The sequence below is a fragment of the Syzygium oleosum genome, unplaced genomic scaffold (genome assembly GCF_021117445.2).
Source record: "Syzygium oleosum isolate NSW1041296 unplaced genomic scaffold, Sole_v2.1 Sole_v2.08, whole genome shotgun sequence".
Classification (NCBI taxonomy): domain Eukaryota; kingdom Viridiplantae; phylum Streptophyta; class Magnoliopsida; order Myrtales; family Myrtaceae; genus Syzygium; species Syzygium oleosum.
This window is the reverse complement of record NW_026607492.1, coordinates 252104-270080: the sequence shown is the minus strand read 5'-3', so window position 1 is coordinate 270080 and position 17977 is coordinate 252104. Positions and strand designations below refer to the sequence as shown.

Below are 17977 nucleotides of genomic sequence, written 5' to 3'. Positions count from 1 at the left end.
TCAAATGCCGAGAAACATTGTTCTTTTTGTTTGTATGTATCGCCTCAAAACATTGCAATAGAGATATATGTATGAATTCTCTTCCTTATATATCTCGATAACAAAAGTTTTGCAACATAACATAAATAATAAATATTAAGGTAAATTACTTGGTACAATGATTCTAGACTGTATAAATCATACATGTCAATGTAGTTTCTAAATGTATATGAAAACACAAGTTTCAACTTTTGAATTTTTTTTTAACTTTATACATCTTTGAAATACTTCACTTACAACCACATTAAAATAAGGGAAAAATTATACAAAAGTCTTAAACCTATTATACGGCCGCCAATTCAGTCCGAAACTTTTCAATTTAGCCAATATAATCCTAAATGTGTTGACAATTTTTTATAGTAGTCATTTCGGCCAATTTTAGTCGGATATTACTGATATGACGGTTCAGTCAGCGTTGGCCATTCTATATGATACGATCAGCGCTACCGTTGATGAAATTTGTAATTTCTTTAACTTTCTTAAATTTTTTTTTTCCGTTTTCTTTTCTCTACAATTTTTTCCTATTTCCCATTGTCGGGGCCTCGGCACTGGCCAGCGAGAGCCATAACGCCCTCGCTTGTGGCCCATGGCCATCGTCGAGACCCTGGTGATCGGCGGAGGGAAATAGAAAATAAAAATAAAAAGAAAAAGAAGAGAAAAGAAAAGGAAAATGAAAGAAAAAACTTAGAAAATTTCAAAAAATTTGCAAAAATCGTCCACGTCATCACTGGAAGCTGGTCGTTCCGACTATGCCACATAGGTAGACCGATGCTAACTAAATTGATCAAATTGGAAAATTTAGAATTGAATCGGCGTCCATATAATAGACTTAGGATTTTAGGGACAATTCTCCCTAAAAATAAGATATGTGTGCAAGTATGCACGGGTATGAACATTTGTATCCAACTAACACTTGAAATGACAATGTGCCAATGGGATCCTCAATAATGCGATGCGACGGACAAAATAGGAATTGACTGCGTTACAAGTTTAGACGGACAATTGTATTGAATTCAATCAAGTACAAGCCTTAGTCATTATCACAAAGGAAAAAAAGGAATATCTTCACTAGAAGTCCTAAAATTTATCATCAAAGTGTAATTGAGTCCTAAAACTTATAAAAAGTGTAATCGAATCCTAAAATTTATCAAATTGGTTCAATCGAATCCTAAAGTTAATACCGTCCAATTTGACTAAGAGAAAATGCCGAAATGGCTTTTTTTTTTATTTTTATATTCTACGTGGCAATGACATGGCTTTTTTTAATCATTATTTTAATATTAATTTTATTTGAATTAAATTTAAAAATAAGATAAAATAAAAAAAAAGGGAGGAGGAGGACAATCGGGGAGGGAGGGCTTGCCCTCCCCCCCGCCGCTGCCGTCGCCGCCGCCACCGTCCCACCATTGCCTGGAGGGGCCAACGAGGGTGGGGGGATGGCAGGTGAGGGCTTGCGGGCCCTCCCCCAGATCGGACGAGGGTCGTCGGCCCTCGCCCAGACCTGGCCGAGGGCCGAGGCCCGGCGACCCCCGCCTTTCGTCCCCCCACCCTCGCCGGCCCCTCCCGGCAATGGTGGGGCGGCGGCGGCGGGGAGGGCAAGCCCTCCCTCCCCGCCTGTCCTCCTCCTTTTTTTTATAATTAATTTTAGCTTTTTTTTAAAATTTAATTTATATAAAAGTAGTATTCAAAATCATATTTTGATTAAAACGATATCGTTTTAACCACGTCATTGCCGCATAGGAGAGAGAACAATATTAAAATAAGTTACGTCAGCGCCACGTCAGCATTTTCTATTAGTAAGTTTGATGTGTTAACTTTATGACTCAATTATATATTAGTGATAAATTTTAGGACTTCTAATGAGCATATTAAAAAAAAAACCAAGAAAAAGCACATTTGGTTTGTAACATTCGCTAGTTACTATTTGCTAGACCAATATGCGTAGTGGCTTACGTCATTGGAGTCCCATTTGTCGTTGCATACAGTCATCATCTTTCTACAGTTTGTCTTTATACTCTTTGCCACCTCCCTATCTTTCTTTATAAAAGACCTCACCCGAGAGAGAGAGAGAGAGCGAGAGAGAGAGGAGAGAGAGACATCAAGCTGTTGATTTATGGAAGCAGTTGAAGACATAGTGATTGTCGGTGCTGGCATAGCAGGCCTCACTACAGCTTTAGGACTTCACAGGTAATTGTTCTGGAATTGGAGCAGTTAGAACTTGAAGGAGTTGTTTTCTAAAAGTTTCTTGTTCTGCTCTTTCTCGTTATCACACTCCTTGTTAAATATATCTTGAATTTTATGTACTCGATCCGGTTCATCACTCGACTCGACATGACATATTTTTTGTGCGACTCAAAAGTGGAGAAAAATTGAGATTTAGTTCGTGACTTGAAGGGTTAGGCCGATAGGCCTATTTATACTGCGGCTAGGTTTTTTCATTGATTAAGAGAGATTTTCGTTTTGGGAGAGATTTGTGAGCCGTGAGGTTTTGTTAAGTCGTTTTTTCGACTTCTGAAAACTGTACTCTCTTTGATTATAATGGAATCTTATCTTGTCTCGCCCGTGGACGTAGATCACCTTGTGATCGAATCATGTAAATCCTTGTGTTCTGTATTTGTTTTTCCGCGTTTGTTTCGAACACTCCTTATGTTTATTCGTATGTCTCTGATATTCAAGTGAGTGCTGATAGTCTGTTGTGTGTTGCAGGCGTGGCATTAGAAGCTTGGTTCTGGAGTCGTCTGATGGGTTGAGAGCCACCGGGTTCGCCTTTACAACATGGACAAATGCTTGGCGGGCCTTGGACGCGGTCGGGATCGGCGAACCACTCCGTCCACAGCACTGCCAACTTTTTGGGTGACTGATGAAATCCTCCTCTTGCTGTGGCTAAGATGAATATATTTCTTATTCTTAGGATCACTGTGATTTGATAATTCCAATTGCAATTTGAATGTATAGTGCGACATAACATTGGACCCGCAAACGAAGATGTGAGCCCTTTAGTGATTTGGTTGGCCTACCGGGTTACTTGACAACCTATTGTTTTTCACAAGGCCGAGCCTGCATCAAGTTTATAGGGCGGACACGTCATTCTAATTTGGAATGAATGTGGAGAAACATTCTCGCATGATCTTGAAATGGCCTATACTGACTGCCCGTTAATATTTTAGCTTGTTATCGATGAGAATGATTTCCAAGCCTCATGTTATCGGAAGTGTAAGTATCTGTGGATGGTGATGTTTTCATCTAGAAAGTTTTCCTTTTGTTCGGGTTTTCAAGAAGGAATGCAATAGGAGTGGGACAAAACATATCCCAATATTGCTGAGTACCCACCCTAGAATTGAGTGAGAACCTTTACATGACATCTGATATGCAACATAGATCCATCAACTCTAGATGAAAAAGATATTTGCCATGATATTAATTCAACAGTTAGTTCTTTTTCTTACCGCTCCGTTCCCAATTTGAATTGATATTTGAGAGGTTTTGGTTCAGGTTGCAGACCACTTCCACAATTTCTGGACTTTCTACAGCTGACAGAAATTTTGATGCCACTGAGACACAGTTAAGTCGTTTAAATTCATGAAAATCTATGTGACGTAAAATTGCATGCGAAACTAGCCATTCAAATAAACCACATCCATTGCTCACGTTTCTCACGCAAATTTCAACGGATTCCTAATTTCCTTTTTTAATGGTTTGTGTTATGTATGGTGTGTCTTTTAACTTTGTGCATCAATTGCAGACGAGGCCATGAAATTCGTTGCGTGCAGAGGAGAACCTTGTTGGAAACTCTTGCGAATGAGCTTCCTAGCGGCACTATAAGGTATTCGTCCAAGGTTGTGTCGATCGAGGAATCGGGCTACCTTAAGCTGGTCCATCTTTCTGATGGGTCAATTCTCAAGGCGAAGGTATAGCATCATAATAACCATTAATTAGGAAAATCTGCTTAGAGTGACAGAGAGATATTTTATGCTCGAGAGAAGCCCCTTTGTCTGTGCAAAATTTTCTTGCCTGTCTGAACAAGATATCTATGGTTTAACTTATCTTTATGCTTATGCTCTATGTGAAAATGCTAGGTGTTAATTGGGTGTGATGGAGTGAACTCCGCAGTGGCAACATGGCTAGGCTTCAAAAAACCTGCTTTCGTTGGCCGATCTGCCATTAGGGGCTGTGTGTTTTACGAGCACGGTCATGGTTTCGAGCCTAAATTCTTCCAATACTTTGGTGAAGGAGTTAGATCTGGTGTCATCCCTTGCGATGACAAGTCTATTTACTGGTTCTTCACTTTTTCTTCTTCCCGCAAGAGTGAGTTTCTGTGCTTCATTCCATATGAGTTGGGCTTTTGGAAACTATTGAATTCTTTTACTCTGCTTTTCATATTATCTACAAGCAAAAAATGTCACTTTCGTCAATGCAGATGAAGAGATGGAAGAGAGTCCGGCCAAGATGAAGCAATTTGTGCTGGGCAAGCTCGGAAAAATACCCGACAACGTGAGAGCTGTTTTCGAGAAAACAGAACTGGATAACATTATACTGTCACCGCTGAGATTTCGACCCCCATGGGAGATTCTGTGGGGGAACATAAGCAAAACTAATGTCTGTGTAGCCGGAGACGCATTCCACCCCATGACGCCAGATCTTGGCCAGGGAGGCTGTGCGGCTCTAGAAGATGGCGTCGTCCTAGCAAGATGCCTCGGTGAAACCTTGAGGGAGAAGCAAGGCATGGGCAGTGAAGAAGAGTACAAGAGGATTGAGATGGGCTTGCAGAGTTATGCCAAAGAGAGAAGACGGAGAGCATTTGAGCTCATAAGCACAGCTTACATGGTGGGATACATCCAACAGAGCAATGGCGGGGTATTGAACTTCTTGAGGGACAGAGTGCTGCCCAGCTTCTTGGCCGGGCAGCTGCTGAAGATGACGAGTTACGATTGCGGGAAGCTGAGCGCTTCTTGAATTACCCTATTTGTTTACTTATCAATGTGTTTTGTGCGAGCATTTATATGGGCCGTTCTCATCATACATCATATACACAATACTAATAAGGGAGATAGGTATGTTAAGTCGTGATCGGTTTGCTTTGCCTCTCAAATATCAGAGAAAGGGTTCCTGTCTATGCAGAGACAGGTTTGTGAAGTGAAGGACAAAAAGTCCCATAAGGGCATTTTTATGTATGATTTCAGGAATGTCAAGGAGGAGTCTTGTTCACATAAATATCACCATTTATAGCTCAAGATTTTGTGTTTTTGGCAAATTTGCTAGTTTTTCATTGACGAAAAGCCTTAACTCGTCCTTTTATATGTTGGGCCGCTATAAAGTCAACACATCGAATTAACCATTCAAAATTCCAATTTTGCATCTAGAGAACTTCTTACACGAACATGAAGTTTGGTGCAATGGTATCAACTGTCATTCGTTATCTCATGCTGCATTTGCTTTAGAGTTCGAAAAGTGGAAATGTTTTTCACCATTTTAGATGAGTTTGAGCCCATTTAAAACTTGAATATAAATGTAAATTTTAGTTGGATGAAATAATAATACATTTTATCCCAACTAAAACATGACATAAGTTTGAAATGGTCAAATAAGAATGAGACCACAAAAAAAAAAATCTAAACATATAAAGCTTCATAAAACTTCTTAAACCATTTTAAATAATAAATAGGGTTGCAAATGCTCGATTCGAAGTTTTGTATCAAATATACTATAAATTTCACTTCTTCCTTTTAACAAAATCGCACTCTGTTCATAATAAATCTAATTCTTTTCATTTTCAAAATATGAGTTCACAAATTCAAAAAAGAAATAGCATTGCTCATTTGGGAATGTCCAAAACCAAATAATGTAGCTACAAGAGTTGACGATATCGTGATCCTATCAATTAAACGAGAATCGATGTCAAAATCAAGTAAAACACTACTTCAACTAATGACTCAACTAAACTATGCTATTTTGTAGTCAAAGTGCTCACTACGGGTCGATAAAAGACCTCAAGAACAGCGAATGCGGCAAATTTTAATGCGAAGAACAACCATTTGCATGACAAATGGCCACTCGCGCGACAAACTTCATCATGCCATAACTCTCTCCACTAAATCCCTTTTAAGCAACCTTACAGTTAAAAAAAAAACTCTTTTAAAGTACTAGAAGACTCATAGCTTGGCCAACCCAAAATTTAGTCTGCAACTGACGAAATTCGGCTCGAAGGCTGCTTGTCGAGTATTGTTCATCAAGCGCGCCCGACTTCGAAAATTCGTTGTTACAATAATTAAATACTAAATCATGTATTCATCTAACAGCTTAAGTTTTTAAAACAGTTGACAGTAGTCTATAAAATTTCATATGGTATCAGAGCCGGAGGTCTTGAATTCAAATCTTTCCAGGCTCTATTTTAAGTCACATCTCTTTCGGGCAAACGTAAACCTAAATCTAGTTCTGTAAAATCCCTTCTTTTCTTTCTTCCCATTTCTTTCTTTTCTCTAAGCGTTCCTTCTTCTTTCCTTCTTGTTGACCGGTTCTTTTTTTATTTTGTTTTTACGGGACCTGCTATTACGTAGTGGCTTCCGTCATTAGTGTCCTATTTGTCGTTGCATGCACCGTAAGCCTAAATCTAGTTCCGTAAAATCCCTTCTTTTCTTTCTCCCCATTTCTTTCTTTTCTCTAAGCGTCCCTTCTTCTTTCCTTCTTGTTGACCGGTCCTTTTTTGTTTTTGTTTTTGCGGACCCGCAATTACGTAGTGGCTTCCGTCGTTAGTGTCCTATTTGTCGTTGCATGCCGTCATCATCTTTCTAAAGTTTATCTACGTCGTCTTTGCCTCTTTTATCTTTCTTTATAAGAGACCTCACTCGAGATTGATCGAGAGAGAGAGAGAGAGCGGAGAGATAGAGAGAGCTGCCGATTAATGGAAGCAATTGAAGACATAGTGATTGTCGGTGCTGGCATAGCAGGCCTCACTACAGCTTTAGGACTTCACAGGTGATTGTACTTCAATCGGAGCAGTTACAACTTGAAAAGAGTCGTTCTCTAAAAGTTTCTTGTTCTGCTCTCTCTCATTCTCACCCTCCTTATGTTTGTTCGCATGTTTCTGATATACAAGTGAGGGTCGATGATCTGTGGTGTGTTGCAGGCTTGGCATTAGAAGCTTGGTTCTGGAGTCGTCTGATGGGCTGAGAACCACGGGGTTCGCCTTGGCAACATGGACAAATGCTTGGCGGGCCTTGGACGCGGTCGGGATCGGCGAACCACTCCGTCCACTGCACAACCAACTTTTTGGGTGACTGATGAAATCCTCCTCCTCTTGCTGTGGCTAAGATAATAATATTTCTTATTCTTAGGATCACTGTGATTTGAAAATTCCAATGGCAATTTGAATGGATATAAGTACACTAGAAATGTCAAAAGTTGTGTACGACGCTCATTTTGGTACAAAAAGTTTTTGCTATCTCACTTAAGTACAAAATCGGAGAAAAAAAATCACTGAAGTGCCTTCGACGAGAAATTCCGATAAAAAATATTATGTGACTTTTATAATAAAATGTTTAATCTGACATGGTATTTTTATATTAAAAACGAGTTTACGTGGCATGAAGTCCAGCCCAAAAAATGACGTCGCATGAGCTTCTCTCAAAGTAGGCGCACTGTGAAGCTTTGTTCTACCACCCTCACACTGTCGTTCAGTCACCGTCGCCGTCGGCTCGGTCGCATCACTTGCTTGCATGTCGTCTCTCACTTGAGGTTCGTCATCTTCTCTTAGTCGCTCAATTGGCTGAAAAAGTTCGGGCTTGGAGGGAATATTCAGCTTCTTCTTGGACTCGGTAGCCCACAATAATAATAATATTTAGCTTCTTCTTCATTTTGTTGAAACGAATTTGAATTTGCAAGATTGAACTGTTAATTTTTGGGGAAAATTGAATTAGGGTTTCGAATTTGGGAAAATGGTTGAATGGTCGATTAGGGTTTATATTTGGGCCAAAACATGTAGATGACGTCGTTTAGGGATATATATGATGATTGAGCACGCGGGTGAATCACGTAAGCTGGAGAAATTAATAAATATGGCATCGTTGGATTTCCAGTGACTCAAATCAGAGTTAGCACTAAAGTGATCCGAAAAAATCTTTTGGCACCAAATTGAGCGACGTACGAAACTTTTCACACTTCTAGTATCCTTATACCAATTTGAATGTATAGTGTGACATAACATTGGACCCACAAACGAAGATATGAGCCTTTTAGTGACTGGCTTGGCCTACCAGGTTACTTGACCACCTACTGTTTTTCACACGGCTGAGCCTGCATCAAGGGTATAGGGCGAACACGTCATTCCAATTTGGAATGATCGGGGAGAAACATTCTCACAGGATCATGAAATGGATTATACTGACTGTCCGTTAGAATTTGAGCTCGCGTCATGTTCCTAGAAGTGTGAGTGTCTGTGGATGGTGATGTTTTCATCTAGAGAGTTTGCCTTTTGTTCGGGTTTCTAAAGAAGGAATGCAACAGGAGAGGGATTAGACACATCCTGATATTGCCGAGTACCCACGCTAGAATTGAGTGAGCACCTTTATATGACATCTGATATGCAACATAGATCCATCAACTCTAGATGAAAATGATATTTGCCATGATATTAATTCCACAGCTAGTTCTTTTTCTCATGGTTCTGTGCCCGATCTGAATTGATATTTGAGAGATTCTCATTCAGGTTGCATACCGCTTCCACAGTTTCTAGCCTTTCTTCAGCCGAGAGACAATTCGATGCCATAGGAACACAGTTAAGTAGTTTAAATTCATGAAAATTTATGCGATGTAAAATTGCATGTGAAATTAGCCATTAAAAAAAACCAGATCCATTCCTCACGTTTCTTGCGCAAATTTCGGTGGATTCCTAATTTCCTTTTTCATTGGTTTGTGTTATGTATGGTGTGTCTTTTTAACTTTGTGTATCTATTGCAGACGAGGCCATGAAATTCGTTGCGTGCAGAGGAGAACCTTGTTGGAAACTCTTGTGAAGGAGCTTCCTAGCGGCACTATAAGGTATTCGTCCAGGGTTGTGTCGATCGAGGAGTCGGGCTACCTTAAGCTAGTCCATCTTTCTGATGGGTCAATTCTCAAGGCGAAGGTATAGCATCATAATAACCGTTAATTAGGAAAATCAACTTAGTGTGACAGAGAGATATTTTATGCTCGAGAGAAGCCCCTTTGTCTGCGCAAAATTTTCTTGCCTGTCTGAACAAGACATCTATGGTTTAACTTATCTTTATGCTTATGCTCTATGTGAAAATGCTAGGTGTTAATTGGGTGTGATGGAGTGAACTCCGCAGTGGCAACATGGCTAGGCTTCAAGAAACCTGCTTTCGTTGGCCGATCTGCCATCAGAGGCTGTGTGTATTACGAGCACGGTCACGGTTTCGAGCCTAAATCCTTCCGGTACATTGGTGAAGGAGTTAGATCTGGTGTCATCCCTTGCGATGACAAGTCTATTTATTGGTTCTTCACTTTTTCTTCTTCCAGCAAGAGTGAGTTTCTGTACTTCATTCCATATGAGTTGGGCTTTTGGAAACTATTAAATTCTTTTACTCTGCTTTTCATATTATCTACAAGCAAACAATCTCACTTTCCTTAGTGCAGATGAAGAGATGGAAGAGAGTCCGGCCAAGATGAAGCAATTCGTGCTGGGCAAGCTCGGAAAAATACCCGACAAAATGAGAGCTGTTATCGAGAAAACAGAACTGGATAACATTATATTGTCACCGCTGAGATTTCGACCCCCATGGGAGATTTTGTGGGGAAACATAAGCAAAACCAATGTATGCATAGCTGGAGACGCATTCCACCCCATGACGCCAGACATCGGCCAGGGAGGCTGTGCGGCTCTGGAAGATGGTGTTGTCCTAGCGAGATGCCTGGGCGCAGCCTTGAGGGAGAAGCAAGGCATGAGCAGTGAAGAAGAGTACAAGAGGATTGAAAAGGGCTTGCAGAGTTATGCCAAAGAGAGAAGATGGAGAGCATTTGAGCTCATAAGCACAGCTTACATGATGGGATACATCGAACAGAGCAATGGCAGGGTATTGAACTTCTTGAGGGACAGAGTACTGGCCAGCTTCTTGGCCCGGCAGAGGCTCAAGATGGCGAGTTACGATTGCGGGAAGCTGAGCGCTTCTTGAATTACCCTATTCGTTTACTTATCAAGGTGTTTTGTGCGAGCATTTATACGGGCCGACCTCATCATACATCATATACAGAATACTAATAGGGGAGATAGTTATGCTAAGTCATGATCGGTTTGCTTGGCCCGGTTTGCTTCGCCACTCAAATATCAGAGAAAGGGTTCCCGTCTATGCAGAGACAGGCTTGTGAAGTGAAGGACAAATAAGGGCACTTTTATGTATGATTTCAGGAATGTCATGGAGGAGTCTTGTTTACATAAATATCATCAACTGCCATTCATAACTCAAGATTTTGTGTTTTTGGCAAATTTGCTAGTTGTTCATTGACGAAAAGCCTTAACTCGTCCTTTTATATGTTGGGTTGCTATAAAGTCAACACATCAAATTAACCCTTCGAAATTTCAATTTTGCAACTAGAGAACTTCTCCCACGAACATGAAGTTTGGTGCAATGGTATCAACTGTCATTCATAATTTGATACTGCGTTTGCTTTAGGTTTGAAAAGTGGAAATGTTTTTCACCATTTCAGATGGGTTTGAGCCCATTTAAAACTTGAATATAAATGTAAACTTTAGTTGAATGAAATAATAATACATTTTATACCAATTAAAACTTGAAATGGCCAAAATAAGAATGAGACCACAAAATAAAAAAAATAATATCTAAACAAATAAAGTTTCATAAAACTTTTTAAACTATGTTAATTAATGAATAGGGTTGCAAATGCCCAATCCGAAGTTATGTATCAAATATACTATAAATATCACTTTTGCCTTTGAACAAAATCTCACCTTGCTCATAATGTCTAATTTTTTTCACTTTCAAAATATGAGTTTACAAATTCAAAGAAGAGATGGCATCGCTCATCTGGAAATGTCTAAGACCAAACAATGTAACTAGATGAGCCGACGATATTGTGATCCTATCAATTAAACAAGAATAGACCCATAACCAAGTAAACACAACTTTAAATAACGATTCGACTAAACTACGCTATTTCGTAGTTAAAGCGCTCACTACGGGTTGATAAAAGACCTCAAGAACGGCCAACGCGAAGAACAACCACTTGACCGACAAACGGCCACTCGTAGACAAACTTTATCGTGCCATAACTCTCTCCACTTAATCCCTTTTAAGCCACCTTATAGTCAAAAGTAGACTCTTTCAAAGTACTAGAAGACTCATAACTTGGCCAACCCAAAATTTAGCCAGCAACCAACAAAATTCGGCCCGAAAGCTGCTAGTCGAGTACTGTTCATCAAGCGTGCTCGACTTCGAAAATTTCTTTCGGACAAACCGTAAGCCTAAATTTAGTTTTGTAAAATCTACATCTTCACAACAACCTAAACTATCAATCCTCTATAATTTCTCAACTTAACAACTACTAAATCCAACCTCGCAATTTAAATATCACTTAGGCTCCGTTCGTTTCGCAAAAAATGTTACATTTATGGAAAATATTTTCCCGAAAGTCATTTTCCTAGAAAATGACATAATTTTCCGGTGTTCGGCTGAAATCTGAAAAAGTTTTGGAAAATATTTTTTAATTTTCCCGGAAGTCATTGAAAATATTTTTCTTTTTTCTTTTCTTTTTTTTTTCCTTCGTCTTCTTCTTCCTCAGCCGGTCGTCGGCCACGGCGGCGGCCGGTGATCGGCCAACTTGAGCCTCGCCACAGGCCAGCAAGGCTCGAGCTCGCCAGATTCCAGTGAGGTCAAGCTCGCCGGCCTGTGGCGAGGCTCCAGCTCGCCTAATCCGGCGCGGGCGAGCTCGCCCAAGGCCGGTCGGGCGAGCTCGGGCGAGGCCAATAGATCTAGCGAGCTGGGCGAGGCTCGAGCCTCGCTGACGTCTGGCAACCTCGGGCGAGGCGAGGAGAGCCTCGCCCAACTCGCCAGATTTGTCGAGACCCGAGCTCACCCGACCGGCCTTGGGCCAGCTCGCCCGCACCGGATTAGGTGAGTCGAAGCCTCGCCACAGGCCGACGAGAGCTCGAGCCTCGCCGGCTTGTGGCGAGGCTTGAGTTGGTCGGTCATCGACCGCCGCCGTGGCCGGCGACCGTATGAGGAAGGAGAAGGAAAAAAAAAAAGAAAAAGAAAATATTGAAAATAAAATGTTGAAAGAAGAAGAAGAAGAAGGTGAAAAGAGGAAATCCTTTTCCTCAAAAGTGAAGGCTTTTTGTCCATAGGAAGGAAAATATTTTCCGTGGAAAGTTAGTTTCCGTGAAACTGACGCAGAGAGAAGCGTAAATTTGGAACAACTCCAAAGAACTCGAAATTTTTATTCTATAATACTGTGTTTCTGATTACAAGACGGACATCTTATATATAGAGATAGGACTCCTAATACTAATGGAAACCGAATAATTAAAGAAACCGCCCGAATGGTAATATAGGAAACTCGCTTTACTTGGTAATATAGGAAACCGCCTAAATGATAATATAGGAAACTGCCTTACCGGGTAATATAGGAAACTCGCCTAAATGATAATATAGGAAATCGCTTGAATGGTTGTTTTCCCCAAAATCGAAAAACCGCCGAGATTTCCAAGTGATTACGGCGATCACATTGTTCAAGATAATCACAGCTAACTGTTTCTACATCATTCCCTCCCTCTTCGGAAAAACTCGCCTCGAGTTATGATCAGGATAGAGGGGTGTATCAGAAGCATGATACTCAAATAAGTCTGCCACATTAAATATAGGGGAAATGTTGAGATCACTAGGAAGTTCAACTACATAGGCATTGTCGTTGATCTTCTTCAGGATGCGGCAATGACCAATTTTCTTGTGCTTCAGTTTATTATAGGTACCTACAGGAAAACGCTCCTTTCGTAGGAAAACCATTACCTCATCGCCTACCTCAAAAATTTTCGAACGTCGCCGTTTGTCAGCATCCTCCTTATACTTTGAATTAGAAGCAGCCTATTGACTAGCCACAGCAGCTTGGACTTCATTAATTATGGTCGCCAAATTCTCTGCCGCGACACTATAGCCTGGAATCTTGGGTAAGGGAACCAAATCAAGAGTATGCTGTGGTGTACGCCCATAAACGACCTGAAAGGGAGATGTACTGGTAGAGCGGTTAACCGAGTTGTTGAAGGCGAACTCAGCAGGAGCAAGATACCGGTTCCACTGCTTAGGCATATCACTGCAGAGGTAGCGAATGATATCCGCCATCGTACGATTCACAATTTCCGTCTGACCATCCGTTTGGGGATGGAAAGAACTACTATACTGTAAATCAGTCCCAAACAAACGCCATAAAGTACGCCAAAAATGGCTCAGAAATTTCGTGTCACGATCGGAAGTGATTGTCTTCGGCACACCATGGAGACGGACTACTTCACGAAAGAATAAACTTGCCACATGCGAAGCATCCGAAGTTTTCTTACAAGGGATGAAGTGCGCCATCTTTGAAAATCGGTCAACCACCACGAAAACATAATCTAAACCCCGTTGAGTGCGAGGAAGTCCCAATACGAAGTCCATCGATATGTCTACCCAAGGACCCGAAGGAATATGCAATGGAGTATAAAGACCAGTGTTCTGAGAGTGGCCCTTAGCGGTCTGGCAAATGTAGCATTTACTGACAAATCGCCCCACGTCTCGCTTCAGTTGAGGCCAATAGTACCGTTCCTCCACCAAGGCTATAGATTTATCTCGCCCTAAATGTCCGCCGAGAGTACTACCATGAAGCTCTCGAATGAGTTGTTCACGTAAGAAACCACGTGGAATGCATAATCTATTGCCAAAGAACAAGAAATTTTCATGAATTATCATATCACCATAACAACTTGTTTCAGAACACTTCTCCCATATCTCACCAAAATCATCATCCTCAGGATAAAGAGAACATAGGTGATCAAAACCAATAACATCAGTGCGCATGGTCACGAGTGTCGCAGCACGTCGACTCAGCGCATCTGCCACTTTATTTAAATGGCCTGCTTTGTGATGAAGCACAAAATTAAATTGTTCCAGAAAAGAAACCCATCGTGCATGCATTCGATTTAAGTGCTTCTGACTCTTGATATATTTAAGAGCCTGATGATCGGTATTAAGAACAAATTCCTGCTGATAAAGATAGGACTGCCAATGCTTTATAGCTCGCACGACAGCATAATATTCCTGCTCATACGTCGACCAATGCTGGCGAATTTCATTAAGTTTTTCACTAAAGAAGGCTATAGGCTTACCTTCTTGGGAAAGGACAGCGCCAATCCCGACGCCGGAAGCATCACAATCCAGCTCGAACACTTTCTCAAAATCAGGGAGCATCAATACCGGCGCCGTGGAGAGCTTTTCTTTTATAAGAGCAAAACTGGCCGAAGCTTCATCTCCCCAATAGAATTTGCCCTTCTTTAAACAGTCAGTGATCGGGGCCATAATAGTACTGAAATCTCAAATGAAAACGCCTATAAAATGTTGCAAGGCCATGGAAACTTCGAGCCTCGACAACATTCTTGGGAACTGGCCAATTGCGAATCACGCCCACCTTATCTGCATCAACGTGAAGTCCATCCGCGCCAACAACAAAACCCAAAAACAAGAGGCGTTCTGTCATGAAACTGCACTTTTTCAGATTAATGAATAATTTATTTTGCTGCAAGGTTAGTAGGACATCCCTCAAGTGTTCCATGTGTTGACGCCCATCTGGACTATATATGAGTATATCATCAAAGAAAACTACCACAAACTTGCCAATAAAAGGTTTGAGAACCTGAGTCATCAAACGCATGAAAGTACTAGGTGCGTTAGTGAGTCCAAACGGCATGACAAGCCATTCGTACAATCCCGCACTTGTCTTGAAGGCCGTTTTCCATTCGTCGCCGGGGCGGATGCGAACTTGGTGGTATCCACTTCGAAGGTCGATCTTCGTAAAAATCCGTGATCCAGCAAGTCTGTCTAGCATATCATCAAGTCGTGGAATCGGAAACCTATACTTGACAGTAATCCGATTAATGGCACGACTGTCTACACACATACGCATGGTGCCGTCTTTCTTTGGCGTGAGAAGCGCAGGAACTGCACATGGACTTTTGCTTTCACGCAAGAAGCCCTTTCGAAGGAGCTTTCCCACCTGCTCCTGTAAAATCTGATTCTCCTTCGGATTCATTTGATAATGCGGCAAATTAGGAAGACTAGCACCTGGAAGAAAATCAATCTTATGCTGGATATTCCTCAAAGGAGGTAATCCGTTAGGTAAATCCTCAGGCATAACATCACTGAATACTTTTAATAAGGGCTTAAGAATGTCGGGAACACGAACCACAACTTGCTGGCCGCTCTTGTCCACAATCATATACATCCATTCACGCTTTCGGATATTCATCATAGCCCCTGCATTTTGCTTCTTCACAATCTGAGGGGAATTACTTTTTGGTCTCAAAGTAATTTTAGTCCTTTTCCACACAAAAGAATACGTATTCTCCCTAGCTCGGTGTGTAGCATCAACATCATATTGCCATGGCCGACCCAGTAAAACATGACACTCATCCATCTCCACAACATCATAGACAATAGTATCTTGATATAATTTCCCGATCGAAATAGGTAAACGGCATAATTGGTTTACCTTAAGTTCTGCTCCCTTACGTATCCACCCGATCGTGTAGGGCGCGGGATGCGGCTCCGTCTTTAGTTGCAAGTGATCCACCAAGGCCTTTGACACTATGTTCTCGCAACTTCCGCTGTCAATAATGATATCGCATACTTTGCCATTGACAGTACAGCGAGCGCGGAAAAGCTGATTCCGCTGGGTATCTTCTGTCCGCGGAGCAAACAATAGACGACGCACAACACAATTAACTTGCTCGCCCACTTCTTCTTCCTTTTCCCAATCTTCCTCATACACATCTTCGTCATGTTCAACGATATTGGCCATTCTACGACGAGGACAATCGCTGGAACGATGGCCCAACTCGTTACACTTGTAGCACCTGATCGGTTGGGGCTTGGCATATGGATTCTGGGTATTCTGATTGGGAGTGCGATTGCTTGCTGCGACTGCTTCCTTAGGCGTCCCACTAGTACCCCCTGGAACTCGGCTTGAATAAGGTGTTTGTTGACTAGAAGAACTTGCAACATCAGGCTGTCTTCCTTTCCCGAATGACCCACGACCCGAATGATTGCTACCACGAGTACTAGGGCTAGTCCTCTCCAATTGCACCTCAATTTTTCGTGCCATATCCTGGGCGTCTTCGACAGAGAATAGTCGATGCAAAGAAACCCGATCCTGGATATTAAGTCGTAAACCATTAATGTACCTAGCAGTTTGTTGTGCCTCGGACTCATCCAGGTTATTGCGAGCGGAGAGTCGAAGGAACTCTTCCGTATAAGCTTGGACCGATCTATTCGATTGTCGGCAATTCTGGAATTGCTGAAATAACAGTTGCTCATAGTCCGTTGGGAGGAACCTCTTCTCAAACTTCTGTTTCATCTGACCCCATGATAGAATAGGAGCCTTGCCTTGTCGACGTCGCGTCAATTGAGTCTGTTCCCACCAAGCTGAAGCGCCACCCTTCAACTTGTACGCCATAAGTTTCACTTGGTGATTCTCGTCAATATCCATAGCGTCGAAGAATTTTTCGACCTCCCAAAGCCAATCAAGGAAATCTTCAATATCCAAATTCCCATTAAAAGTAGGGAGATCTACCTTTAGTTGATACTGCTCAGGATCTCGTCGATATCCTCCCTGACGTTGATTCCCACGAACATGCTCCTCCTGGAATCCCCTGTATCGGTGACCACCATGAATCTGCATCTCTTGGAAATCATCGTCTTCGTCTTCCGTATCCTCGACATAGTCTTGACGCCTTTGTCGGGGAATTCCTCCACGCCCCATAGCATCTTCGGGATCACGAACGACAGGAATTCGCTCGGCTGGAAGATTGCCAGGCGCATGGTTTGTGGACAAACGCTGGATGGCATCAAGGATCTCTTGAAACCTCCGATCGGTTTGATCCACGAACTGATTGAACTCAGCCCGCGTAATAGGCTCGTTCTCACGGCCCTCAGCAGCGGGGAGATTGACATTCACGTTATTCACCATCGTCACAGGAGAAACCTGCTCTGATACCAAATGACGCAGAGAGAAGCGTAAATTTGGAACAACTCCAAAGAACTCGAAATTTTTATTCTATAATACTGTGTTTCTGATTACAAGACGGACATCTTATATATAGAGATATGACTCCTAATACTAATGGAAACCGAATAATTAAATAAACTGCCTGAATGGTAATATAGGAAACTGCCTTACTGGTAATATAGGAAACTGCCTAAATGATTATATAGGAAACTGCTTGAATGGTTGTTTTCCCCAAAATCAAAAAAACTGCCGAGATTTCCGGTGATTACGGCGATCATATTGTTCAAGATAATCACAGGCTAATTGTTCTACATCAGAAACGAACACCAGAAAACCCTGAAAATATTTTCCCGATAATTTTTTTCGTGAAACGAACGGAGTCTTAATTTCGAATTTGTGTCATAATTCAAAAATCCACTCCGATTAGAATAACAAATGGCTTGAATACTTATCGAGCATTTCAAATCAAAATAAATTCGGCAAGGCGTCCAAGAATAACCGCGAGTCCCTCCTGTTTTTTTCCCCTTTCTTCTTCTTTAATCTTTATCCCTTCTTTTCTTTCTCCCCATTTCTATGTTTTCTCTAAGCGCCCCTTTTTCTTTCCTTCTTGTTGACCGGTCTTTATATTTTTTTCGGACCTGCTTTTACGCAGTGGCTTCCGTCATTAGTGTCCTATTTGTCGTTG

At 41.6% G+C, this 17977-nt stretch overlaps 2 protein-coding genes across 2 annotated transcripts; both read left to right on the top strand.

Moving 5' to 3' along the window:
• Window positions 1-2093: 2093 nt before the first annotated feature.
• Window positions 2094-5270, top strand: LOC115672903 (monooxygenase 2-like). The gene is made up of 6 exons (XM_030594900.2): window positions 2094-2226; window positions 2746-2892; window positions 3532-3600; window positions 3782-3947; window positions 4116-4344; window positions 4457-5270. Exons 1-6 carry the CDS (start codon window positions 2153-2155, stop codon window positions 4990-4992), a joined length of 1221 nt encoding a protein of 406 aa, XP_030450760.1. The 5' UTR covers window positions 2094-2152; the 3' UTR covers window positions 4993-5270.
• Window positions 5271-6783: 1513 nt separating this feature from the next.
• LOC115668790 (monooxygenase 2-like) lies at window positions 6784-10244 on the top strand. The gene is made up of 6 exons (XM_056313980.1): window positions 6784-7011; window positions 7163-7309; window positions 8741-8809; window positions 8992-9157; window positions 9326-9554; window positions 9667-10244. The coding sequence occupies exons 1-6, from the start codon at window positions 6938-6940 to the stop codon at window positions 10200-10202; spliced, it is 1221 nt and encodes a 406-aa protein (XP_056169955.1). The 5' UTR covers window positions 6784-6937; the 3' UTR covers window positions 10203-10244.
• Window positions 10245-17977: the final 7733 nt, after the last annotated feature.

Excerpts from the sequence above, each read along its gene's own strand:
- LOC115672903 (XM_030594900.2), top strand. The coding sequence starts at position 2,153 with ATGGAAGCAGTTGAAGACATAGTGATTGTCGGTGCTGGCATAGCAGGC. Across the intron at positions 3,601-3,781 it reads TTTGATGCCACTGAGACACA|ACGAGGCCATGAAATTCGTT; the intron begins GTTAAGTCGTTT and ends CATCAATTGCAG. Across the intron at positions 3,948-4,115 it reads GGTCAATTCTCAAGGCGAAG|GTGTTAATTGGGTGTGATGG; the intron begins GTATAGCATCAT and ends TGAAAATGCTAG.
- LOC115668790 (XM_056313980.1), top strand. The coding sequence starts at position 6,938 with ATGGAAGCAATTGAAGACATAGTGATTGTCGGTGCTGGCATAGCAGGC. Across the intron at positions 7,012-7,162 it reads ACAGCTTTAGGACTTCACAG|GCTTGGCATTAGAAGCTTGG; the intron begins GTGATTGTACTT and ends GGTGTGTTGCAG. Across the intron at positions 9,158-9,325 it reads GGTCAATTCTCAAGGCGAAG|GTGTTAATTGGGTGTGATGG; the intron begins GTATAGCATCAT and ends TGAAAATGCTAG.